The 12678-nt window shown below is 41.4% G+C and overlaps 1 protein-coding gene across 2 annotated transcripts in view; it reads left to right on the top strand.

Moving 5' to 3' along the window:
- Positions 1 to 475: 475 nt before the first annotated feature.
- PRKACB (protein kinase cAMP-activated catalytic subunit beta) overlaps positions 476 to 12678 on the top strand; it is a 110746-nt gene continuing 98543 nt past the window's right edge. For both annotated transcript variants that reach the window (XM_038413472.2, XM_043520374.1), the window contains exon 1: positions 476 to 843. In XM_038413472.2, coding sequence (XP_038269400.1) covers positions 798 to 843 — 46 coding nt within the window. In that variant the 5' untranslated portion in view covers positions 476 to 797. The remainder of the gene's footprint in view (positions 844 to 12678) is intronic.

The following is a 12678-nucleotide window of genomic DNA, read 5'->3' as shown; positions in this document are numbered from 1 at the left end:
GTCTGTGGGGTGAGGGGACGGGGAGCTGTGGGGGGGACGGGGGAGCTCTGTGGGGGACGGGGCGCTCTGTGGGGGAGGGGACGCGGGACGGGGGAGCTGTGGGGGGACGGGGCGATCTGTGGGGCGAGGGGACGCGGGACGGGGGAGCTGTGGGGGGACGCGGGCGGTCTGTGGGGGACGGGACGCGGGAGCTGTGGGGGGACGGGGGCGCTCTGTGGGGCGAGGGGACGCGGGACGGGGGAGCTGTGGGGGGACGGGGACGCGGGACGGGGAGCTGTGGGGGGACGCGGGCGGTCTGTGGGGTGAGGGGACGGGGAGCTGTGGGGGGACGGGGCGCTCTGTGGGGTGAGGGGACGGGGAGCTGTGGGGGGGACGGGGCGCTCTGTGGGGGAGGGGACGCGGGACGGGGGAGCTGTGGGGGACGGGACGCGGGCGCTCTGTGGCGGGGGCGGAGCAGGACGCGGGTCGCGCTGTCCCGTGGCTTCCCGCCCTGCGGAGCCTGCCCCCGTGTCCCCAGGCGCCCCGGCCGCACGGGAGAGCGGCGAGCGGGCCGTGGAGCACGGAGGAGGCGCTTCCTCGGCCGTCATTTCCGCCGGGTGTTTGAGTGGGGGCGGGCGGCCGCAGCGCTCTCCTCCTCCTCCTCCTCCTCCTCCGCGGCGGCCGGAGACACAGACCCAGCGCGGGGTGAGGGAGGGGAGGCAGCCGAGCCAGCCGCAGCGCCCGCGGGCGGAGCCGCCAGACACCCCCCCCCCCGCCGGAGCGACACCGCACCCTCCCCCCATCGCCGCGGCCCGGCCATGGGGAACGCAGCCACCGCCAAGAAGGGCAACGAGATCGAGAGCGGTGAGTGCGTGAGACCGCGTCCCTTGGGGAGGGGGCCCAGCGGCCCTGGGCCCAGCGCGCGCACAGGGCCGGCCCAGGCCCCGCGGCCTAACCGGCTGGAGCTCGGAGCCCCCTGACCAGCGCAGGCCTTGCAGCCAGGGCTCTGCCCTAGCCCGGTGCCTGGTACCCTGCTGTCTAGGGGGGCTTGCTCTGCGCTGGGGGATCCAGGCTGTAGGGTGCCCGGGTCCACGTCTCCTTCAGCCTTGCTGCTGCTGGTGCATCGCCCATCCCTGGGCTTAGGGTCTCCAGCAGCATCGTTGTAAGCGGCTTAAATCGCCTTGTCCCACTCTGCAGCAGCCGCAGCCAAGCGTACCGCCGAGCCAATGCCGCGCCGACCCGCTGTGCCAGGCTGTCCCATAGCAGGTGTCTGTCACCCTCACAAGCTGCTGCTTTACGAGCTTCTTCCATCTTAGTCGGCTTCCCAAAGAGCCAGCCTCAGCTTTTGCAGGAGGAGGGGTTGCTCTAAAGTAGTCTGTCATCCCCCCAGCCTTCAGTCTTTCAAATATTCCACAACATTTATTTCTCCCCCGCTGCACGCACCTTTGATAGCAGAGACGACACTGAGTTGGTATCATTATACAGCTTTCTAACTATGCTGTGATTTATCAGGTGCATGTGTATTTCTGTCCTGCTGCTCCTGCTGGTGTGAATGTCGGACAGAAACTCCCCAGTCTTCCTGGGTTGCTGAACATTGTCATCTCCTCCCCCACAAACTATCCCATTTAGTGTGTCTGTATTGTTGGGATATAGAAGTTCTACTCATTGAAGTATTTATTTCAGTATATACTTAAAATAAACATTTTACCTTACTTTTGGTTTTTACAAGTGAGAGCTGTAGCTCAATATTGAACTATGTGAATTAGTGGATTTATGGGTTTTGTTCTAGGTATATCATCATGATTGTTAAATAATTTAAAGATGGTTAAATGCACCAAACTCTTTTTTTGTCTGTTAACTGGCTTGCTTACTACTCTGTATTTTTGGATAAATTTCTGTTGGGTAAATTGCATGGCAGGGTCCAATGAAAAACTGCTTATTTAAAGGAATACTGAACATTTACAAATATGGTATTCTTAAACAGTGTTTTACCTCTATCACTAAAAATACTACTGGATTATTGTAAATTAAGGACTTTTAAACTTTTTGTTGTTGTCACTGTTTACTTTTTCCATTTATTTATCCCTTGAACTTAGTCCTGCAATCAGATTTATGCAGGTAGACTACCACCACCGCCACTCCCGCAGAGCACCATTGGGTTTTTCTGGATTCATTTGCAGGATTGGACCTTGGCCAGTGAAACTAGACTGTTCAGTTTTACTTTCTGGTTCAGAAGCACTAGTGCGTGATGGTAGAGTTTTGATTACAAATATTTGACGAGATATTTAAATACTATTTTGATCTTTTTTAAAAAAATCATATTTATTTGGTTTTATAAACATAAAAATACCCTCACATTTGGATAACCTCTGAAACTCTTAATGACAAAACATTGCATTATATTTCTATGACAGCCATATTTCTGCTGGTTTATCTTGTTAAATTAAATCTTAGGTTAATGGGAGTAATAAAGACTTGCATTAGACTTTTACACACCACCAAATAAAGCATTTAGGAATTCTGAGGCCCACAAACAGTGTATTTCAGAACTTCTCTTTCTTATTTTTAAAGGGTTTACTTATAAAATGAAAGCTCTGAATAGAGTGCAGCACTCAGATTTCTAATTTGTCAGCATACTTAATACTAGGAATTTTTGTAGTGACATTAGTTTTGTAATTAAGGGATGAAATTGTCCCTTACTTCTCTACCACTTGTATAAGACTTGGATTTGTTTACTGTATAGGATCAAGTAATTGCAAACTTGCATGTAGTACATTACTGGAAGCAAAAAGGGATATTCAGCCTTGTTTATAGGAGTAAAAGTCTCTCAGGAAAAAAGTGATTTGGATTTGTTGTTCATGTGTGATCTAAGTTTGCACTGATCACGCAGTCTTTCTGCTTCTCTTCTGAAGAGCATATGATGCTTGACATGCATCATGTACTCCAAACTCTCGAATACGTAATAATTTGGAATAAATTATGCAGGGTGTCAGCAGAAAAATACCCAGGGATTACTAAAGGGTGATAATATGGCCTTAATCCGTGTATGTAGCTCATGGCATTGTGCATATCAAGGGCATACTGAGCTCCCTGAAAGAACAATGGAGGGTAACTTGGCTTGTAGTGATTATGACTTACAAAAGCAAATGTAGTTTATCTTAAGAGCTCTTTTACTGTCTCAGGTCAATGTAGATTATAACAGTATGGTTGAGTGGTCCATTTATGTAGCAAAATCTGATACTTAACTGTAGTCTGTGTTTTCTTTAGCTTTTTGTCTTTGTTACAAATGTCTTCAGTAACTAATAATGAATTTCGCATGGTTGCAGAATGAATAGTTATATGTTAGTCGAAATAGTAGAATGCAAAACATAATCTTAAAAACTACATCCAAACAAGACTTGCACGTGAATGGAATCAAAATGGTAACTTTTGATCTACTGCACAATGTAAGGTACTGTAAGTTACTTTTTGTATCTGGGACTAAGCGGGAGTCATAAATTGGTGTACTTGTGGCACCTTAGAGACTAACAAATTTATTTGAGCATAAGCTTTCGTGAGCTACAGCTCAAATGCATCTGATGAAGTGAGCTGTAGCTCACAAAAGCTTATGCTCAAATAAATTTGTTAGTCTCTAAGATGCCACAAGTACTCCTTTTCTTTTTGTGAATACAGACTAACACGGCTGCTACTCTGAAACCTGTCATAAATTGGTGTGACTTACATCATACTGCTATCTAGTATGTAAGCAGGTGGATGTAAAAGTGAGATGTAGCCTACTTCTCTTTATGTTTTATACTGTTAGTTCCTTTTTCTTCTATGCCCCTCTCTTCCAGGCTATCATAGTATATAGTAAACTTATGTCTGGTCTACATCTAAAATTTAGGTTGATCTAGCCATGTTGCTCAGAGGTTTGGAAAAACTAACACTCTGGGTCACGCAAACTTAAACCCTGGTATAGACATCACTGAGTCTGTGGAAGAATTCTTCTGTTGACCTGTCTCCTCTCAAGTGGGTAGATTAACTGAAAAAATCCCTTCTGTTGCTGTAGCAAGTGTCTACACCAGGGGTTCTCAGGACAAATTTTTAGTGGCCTCAGAGTGCGGCTGCCAACTCTTGCTGGTGGCCACTCTTACACTGTTTCCTAAAATACTTAATAAGCTTTAAGAAAAACAATTAAATATGCACATCCAAATCGTTATAATTTATGTATTGCTAGCTAATATAAATAGATTGTGAAAAGTGATATTGACATACAAATATCACTTTTCACAGCAGACTTAATCAGCCCTGCCAAGCCTGGGGACAAATTAAACGCTGGATAAGGGGTTGGGCGGGGCGGGGCGGGGGCTAGAGCGTGAAGCCCCGCCACTGGAGCCTAGGGCCTGCCACTGTGCAGCCAGAGCCTGGGATTGGAGTCCAAAGCCCCATGCCAGAGCCTGCCAGCCCACCACCCCAGGACTAAAGCCCAAAGCCTGAGCCCCACCGCCCTTGGAGGTTGGGGAACTCACCACCTGCCTGCTCCTCCAGCATTGTGCCCCAAGTGTCTCCAGAGGGGGGCAGGGCCCAACCCCTGCTGGCAGCCCCAGCAACCAACACCAAGGTGGTGCATCCAGGAGCAACAGGGAGAGGGAGGGGCTGTTACTCCCCCCCCCCCCCCACAGAGCTCAGGGGGCTGTCGCTGCAAGAAAAGCCCCTGGTAGTCGCATACAGCCACGGTGGCCACGTTTGAGAAATGCTGGTAAACTATGGTGCTACAGTGGTACTGCTGCAGTGCTATAGCTGTGCCACTGTAGCATCTGTCGTATCATTGGGCCAAAATCAGAAGTGAGGTGTTATGGGGTGTGAGACAGAAAAAGTAAGCTGTTTTATCTGGGTGGACCCCATTGACTTTAATGGGGCACCACATAGTATAAAAGTCTGCAACAGTTGAGAAGCTTGCAGAATAAGAGCATTCATAGTTGTAATGTGCATGCTGAGTGGATCAGAAGATGATGTAAATTATACAAAGTTGGACTTCCTTAAATGCATTTCTGTATTTGGCCTTTTGTCCTTGTATACGTTTAATAGGACATAATGGGCTAAGTCTTTCTTTTTATATCTATTTGACCCCCCCACTGAATTTACTATATCTGAGGACAAAGTTTGCCACACTGTCTAAATAGCTAAATCTGGTTTAGTGCAATTTTAAATGTAACATGGGGCAAATTAAATTTAAAAAGAACCCTTTGTTGATTTAGCTCTCTGCGGAAGAAAAGAGAGAGAGAAATATTAGTTTTATTAAGATGAATCTTTGTCTTGGGTTCAGTTTTAATAAAGGAAATATGACTTTACTGTAGTCTTCTAACATAGAACAAGGACAACAAATGACATTTGGTCTCATAAATAGATCTCTTGCTCTAGAGTACATGATCAATTTTATAATGTTTTGACATTATCTGGCCAGTCTAAATAGTGTTGAATAAGTTAACTACATCAATTGCGAAGTTTGTACAAAGTATTAGTTCTTTCTATAAATTAGTAGAAATCCAGTGCTTTTAAGTAATGTGTATAGCTCTGCATTACTTGCTCTTTTTTTAAATCTATGAAATAGTGTACACATGCACTTACAACGTGAATTAATTTAGAAATTTTTTAATCTTTTACCATCTTCTCTGAGGGAAGAAAGTTGTTGCAGTTTTTGAATCTCAGAATAAAATCTTAAACTGCCCCCCCCCCCAAAAAAAACAACAACCAAACAAACAAACCTCTTTTGGTTATACTAATATTAGTTACTAAATTGTATTAAAGAACACTTAGGTGATTAGAATACTCTTTAACTTCTATTTAATTGAAAGTTTTATATACTTTTTCTGTTCTTTACATTCATTTTGAAACTGCTCAATTTCTGTAACCTTTAAGTTAATCACTAGTCTTTGTCCTTGCCACTTTTTTTAACAATAATGTAAAATATGGAGTTGCTTGATTTTTTTTAAACTTTTTTAGAGTTGATCTGGAAGATTTTAAGATTAGGTGTAGTTTAATTTTAATTCCAAATAGCTCCTCTCACTATCTGAGGACCATATCCTGTATTTACAGGAATGGTTGGACTATGGCGTAACAGGTCTTCACAAGCTCAAACTTCTGGGATCTTCAAATGTTTACACGTTTGTTTGGAGTGGTGGGGGAGGGAGGATGAATAGTGGCTCCTTTAAGGGTCCCCCCTGTAGGTTAGGAAGGACTATCTCACTGTGGGTGCAGTGGGAAGGCATCGCTTAAGCAGGTGCTTTGGCTGGTTTGCTCAGATAAGTTATTGGCCCTTACACAAATGGGAAAGGGTATATAGACCCTGTGCCTCCAGCCTGAGCACCCTCTCGTTGGTTAGTATAGTACCAGGATTTTAGCTCTGCTGAGGGCATTGTGTTAGTGGCCTTTTTTGGGACAGGGAAGGAATTTTCCCATTATGGTGCGATCGGTCCGGATGGAGTGACTGTTCAGGCCTTTCCCACAGCTGTTCAGGGATACAGTGAAGTTAGTCAGGAGGTAAAGGTCAAGTTGTGACACTTTAGCAGGTATCTGTTGCAGGTGTTCGTTTCATAAGGAGTCCTGCTCCCTGATTAAACTAGAATTATAAATAGACTTAGGGGAAGGCATCCCCTAAAGAAAGAAGCTGGTAAATGGGGTTGGGACTCCTAAGGTCGGGGCAGTGAGGAAACAACCCAGTTCCTTAACCTTCATATGAGGGGAGGGCAATGGGATCCTAACGATGTTTTGGGGACCAGCTATGTAGGGGTAGGGTTGAGGGGTATCTTTCCACCATGTTGAAATGATTCATAATGTTGATTGCCTCGTAGTTCCCAGATGAATTAAGGTAATAAGGTTCTCATCTAATTAAACCGTGTCCCTTGCATCTTGTGTTTATTTTTCCACATTTCTGGGACAATGCGCATCTGGTACATGCTCACTCTCCCCCTCTCCAAACTAGCAACACTGCAACACCTTCTGTATGAGGGAGCACCTATTATGGTCAGACCTTCTTCTTTGCATTCCTCTGAATTATTTTGTAAGTAGTGCTTATTTGAAAGGTCCCAGATACGTAGATACGGTGTGACTCTCCCCATGCTGCCTTACCAGTAAATTTCAGCTGTTCTGAAGACACTCTTTTGGGAGGGAGGAGGTTTGTTTGTTCTTCATGTCCAGTAATTATTTGATCCTTCCGTTGAGACTACCAATACAAGTTAGTAATATTGTTGGCAGTTCCTGTAACATAGATGTTTGTCTACTAAGAATTGGACAGACCATCAGTTCATTTCATACAGCCATTCGCTGATACACAGCTATGTCGTTACTCACCAGTGATATAGAGGTGAGAAGTTCTATACTTCATTACTAATTTCCTGAGCCACTCAGTCCCCTGTAACAGTGGTCTTTGGGACCTTTGGATGTGATATTTAGGTGACTGTAGTTTTGTTCAACGGTAATAATCCTTTTGTACAGTGAGTTTATGCTCTTTGACTTTGAAATTGCCAATTGTCAACTTCTTAAATCTTATTTACACATTTAAATATATTAGATATAGGGAGTATATCCTGAAGGATACATAAGAAAAAATCTTTACTCCAGTGTTGTTTCTTATGCATCTACCATCCCCAAATAATAGATTTAAAACTGTTGTCCTATATTTTGTGCTCATACTGTCTCTGCTGTTTATTAGGTGGGCTTTCAGCATTACTGTTTCACTGTCTGAAAATCAAGACTAGTTCCAATTAGTTGCTGAACTAACATTTGAAAATAGTTTTGGTGGAATTATCCTAGTTAGTGTTTTGGGGATGGTCACATATAAGAGTCTCCTTTCAAAAGAGACTCAAGATTACAGTAGCAGAGGTCTATCAGGTTAGCATTGAGCCAGATTTGCTGAAATGTATGGGAAATCTTGTGCAATGCCAATTCATAGTTTGCCTGTCTGTAAACTGTACAATTTATTTTGTTTTGATGTAATAAAGAAAAAAACCTGTTCACAGCTCAAAATTCCCTAACAGTAATTTAAAATAATACATAGAAAAGATAGTCATACAGCAGCATAACAAATTTATGTTAACATTCTGGGGTTGTTCTGTCCTTTTGAGCATTTAGCTACTGTCCCTTGCTCCTGTTGTGGGCTCAGATTGTTTTCCACTTTAAAATATCTAAAATCATTTGATGCATTGTCGTTATATGTTTGTTAGTAGTACCCATTCATTTACCCACCTCTCCACTCTCACAAGCATGTCAGTATCAAAAGTCATGAACGTATTTTGAAAAATCATTGAATACTTGTCTACTCTAGACAATGATTGGTACCAACCCCTGGGTGATTGAGCAACCAATCTGAGCATCTAGATTATCCTAGACCAGGTGTTAGTGTTCCTACAGCAAATCCCTACCTGCTTTCCTGTGTCCTGACTGTTTGTACACTCACTGGCATGTATCTGTGGGCATATTCCATGGTTCTTTGTGCTAAGACACTCTAGTATTCTTACCCAGTAAAATGTGTCAATTGCAAGTCTTGCTGTAGGGATTAGCAGATGTAGTCATGCCCCCACAGGTTAGGTTATCACGAGTTGATTAGCCCCATGATTGCTTACGCCATGGTGTATCTTGCAGTGAAGATGCAGTCTAAGGGTTTGTCTTCACTGCTGTAAACAGCTGATGTTTTGCAGTACGGTGACATTTATGAATTATCCTAAAGTAAAAATACAGTGAAGACAAGGCATTTTAGTTTTACTGCAAGATAAACTTGCTGAGGCCAGGTTGACCTCCATGAGTTTACATAGGAGTAAAACTGGAATGCCTTATCTTCACTGTATTTTTATTTTAGTTAGTGCATGCTAATTACTCCAGCATAAAAAACTCAGCTTTTTTAGCAGTGAAGATAAGCCCAAAGAGAATCTCAAGTACTGCAAACCAGTAGTGGGTATTCTAGAAGAAGACAGTTGTCGCTTCATAAAACCGAGAAACATAAAATATCTCTCCCATGACATTTGCAGCGTTGCTGTAGAGAGGGACAAGGTGGGTGACGGGTGGGTGAAGATATTTCAACTTCTGCTGGTAAAAGAGACAAGTGTAAGCTCATCTCTTTCACCAACAGAAGTTGGTCCAATAAAAGATATTTCCTCACCCACCTTCTCTCTCTTCTGCTTGATAGAATAAAGTAGGCTAAAATAATTGACCATCTTATCTAAGTTGTTAAAACAATCAGGAAAGCTAGAAAATCCTCTTACAACTTGAAGCATCATTATCAGATGTACTAGCGTGTTTGGTCTATTTGATTGTTTGTAGGGGCACGTTTTTGGTTTGTTGTCACACAGTAGCTGATAAATTTCTATCTTACTGTTACAAATTTAGGAATGTTTAACCACTGGGCACCAGGAGTTCTGATTTCTTCCTTCCAATAGCAAGTGCATACTTGGTAAACTACTGCACTTGGGGTAAGCCTACGCTACAGCAGCTGCACTACAGCTGTGTTGCTGTGGCACAGTAGTTTTGACACTTCCTACATAGACGGAAGGGGTTTGTCCATCAATGTAGTTAATCTACCTTTCTGAGATGTGGTAGGTTGGTCAATAGAATAATTATTTCCTTGATTTAGTTGCATCTACACCAGAGAATTAGGTTGACCTAACTACAGAAATCAGGGTGTGAAATTTTTCACGTCTGTGAGTGACGTAGTACCTACATTGATTTAATTTTTAAGTGTAGATCTTGCCTTGCTGTTAGCACTGAAAAACAAACACGCTAATTATGGTATTAAAGTAGGGTGAAAGAAAAACCTGGCAGCCTGAGTAGCTATTGTGTCAAAGAAGCAAACATGAGATTTAAACACGAAATATACCATTACTTTCTCTGCACCTAGAATCTGTTTTTTGTTCTTGTCCCTGAAAGGTGAATTGGAGATGACATAATTAATGGTACATATGCATAGATGAATAGACAAACTCCAATAGTATTTATGATGACTTTTGATTAATGTGATATTAAGCAGTTTGAATTTCTTTGTCTGTTATAATGGGTAGTGTAGTGGAACAGTGGGTGATATGTTTAATTTAGGGCTGTCAAGCGATTTGGAGAAAAAAATGAATCACAATTAATTGCACGAATGAAAAAATTAATCGCACTGTTAAACAATATAGAATATCATTTATTTAAATGGTTTGGATGTTTTCTACATTTTCAATATTTGATTTCAATCATAACACAACACAATGTGTACAGTGCTTTACTTTATTTTTATTTTTATTACAAATATTTGCACTGTAAAAAAAACAAAAGAAATAGTACTTTTCAGTTCACCTAATACAAAAACTGAAGTGCAATCTCTTTATCATGAAAGTTGAACTTACAAATGTAGAATTATGTATAAAAAACCCTGCAGTCACAAATAAAACAATGTAAAACTTTAGAGCCTACAAGTCCACTCAGTCCTACTTCAGTCAATTGCTCAGACAAACAAGTTTGGTTGCAGTTTGCAGGAGATATTGCTGCCTGCTTCCTGGTTACAATGTCACCTGAAAGTGAGAACAGGCGTTGACGTGGCACTGTTGTAGCTGGTGTCACAAGATATTTATGTGCCAGAAGTGTTATCCGATGAAGTGAGCTGTAGCTTATGAAAGCTTATGCTCAAATAAATTTGTTAGTCTCTAAGGTGCCACAAGTATTCCTTTTCTTTTTATGAAACATATGGTAGAATGCTGGTAAAACAGAACAGGAGACATAGAATCCTTCCCCAAGGAGTTCAGTCTCAAATTTAATTAACACATTATTTTTTTTAATGAGTGCCATCAGCATGGAAACATGTCTTCTTGAATGGTGGCCGAAGCATGACAGGGCATATGGATGTTTAGCATATCTGGCATGTAAATACCTTGCAATGCCGGCTACAAAAGTGCCATGCAAATGCCTGTTCTCACTTTCTGGTGACATTGTAAATAAGAAGAGGGCAGCGTTATCTCCTGTAAATATAAACAAACTTGTTTGCCTTAGTTGGGCTGAAGAAGAAGTAGGACTGAGTGGACTTGTAGGCTCTGAAATTTTACATGGATTTGTTTTTGAGTGCAATTATGTAACAAAAAAAATCTATATTTGTAAGTTGCACTTTTGCAACAAAAAGATTGCACTACAGTACTTGTATTAGGTGAATTGAAAAATACTATTTTTGTTTTTTTACAGTACAAATACTTGTAATAAAAATACATACAAAGTAAGCACTGTAAACGCTATAGGAGTGGGAAGGGAGAAAGAGTTGCAGGGCAAAAATGGGGATGGGAGGTGGTATCAGTTTGAACGTTTGAGACTGTCTTTTAACATGTACCAGTATGGCAAAGGAAAATGGTACACATTGAATTAATATAGACGTGTCAGCTGTATCTTTAACGTTTCTGGTGACTTCTGCTACAGCTTTGATATTTAATTAATTAATTTTTTTTAATGAACATAATTTTTAATGGCTAATTTATATTTAAGTAATACATGCATTGATGGGAAATACACAAAGCTGTAGTAGATTTATTGGATAATTTAACATTTACCTGTAACAAAATAGCTTAGTTTATGTATGATAAGCGTATAAGCTTAGGAATGCAGATTATTTACCTGATTAAAATAATTGTTTTGAGCTTTGGAAGTCCTTTGAGCCTGATTGTCCCTCACTTTCACTGGTGTGAAAAGAGAATCAGGTCCATTCTGAATACATCTATATCTTTGTATTTTTCTAAAGTGTTGTCTACAAATCAATAAAATAGTATTGTTCTTAGGGTTGCTGTTTTTAAAATTCCTGGCCCCAATGATACAGTTGGATTCATGTTGGAGCTTCATTGAAATCAGGTACAAGGGTCCATCCATGCAAGGTAGATTCTGAGACTGGGGCTCCAGCTTGTAAATTATTGGGAGAAGAGACTATCAATAGTGCATTCCAACATTCCAGCCTATTGTCAGACTGGCTACTGTGTATGTATACTAAGTCCGTTCTCCAAATACTTGAGCTAAGTTGTTTTTAAAGTACTCATTTTCTGTAAACGGAATTTCAAAGTGAAATAATTTCAGACACTATTTCATATTACAGATTAATGTTCTGCATAAATACCAAATTGCAAAACCAAGCAGTTTGAGTTCCGTAGTCTTCATTAGCTTCATAAACGACTAGGTGACCTGGGAGGTTCATTGTGGGTAGTGCTTCTGTAGAGTTGAACAGTTACTTTTATATTCAGTAGAGTTTTGTTCTCCTTGGTGAATTTTGTATATGCCAAGTTAATGATAAATCTTCAGAAACTAAAATGAAAATTGAATTAATCTTAAATTTCTGTGCTGAATGCTCTTAATAATTACGGTGAAGAATGGTATAGCATTAGGTACAATAAGTTATAGCATTCTTTCTTTAAGGTAAATGTATCTGTCTGCCAAGTGACGGCCCCCTTCCCTAATTGTCTAAACTACTTTAAAGGATATAGATGGGTATTCAGTACACAAAAATGGTCTTAACTCAATATTCATTTCAAGTTAATGGCTTACTTTTAAGGCGGAACACTGTTACAATTTTAGTCAAGAAACAATGTTAATGGGGTGTATTCAAACTCACATTTTATACTGTCAGCTTCCAAAAAGTTTGGCCAGCTATCTGTACACCTACTTAACAGAACATAATGATCTAATTAGCTGCTATAGCATGTTTTTTTATTTGAGGTGGCAAAT

This window comes from Dermochelys coriacea, chromosome 8, assembly GCF_009764565.3.
Source record: "Dermochelys coriacea isolate rDerCor1 chromosome 8, rDerCor1.pri.v4, whole genome shotgun sequence".
NCBI classification, from domain to species: Eukaryota; Metazoa; Chordata; order Testudines; family Dermochelyidae; genus Dermochelys; species Dermochelys coriacea.
Note: the sequence above shows the minus strand (reverse complement) of the source record. Positions and strands in the feature narration are given on the sequence as shown.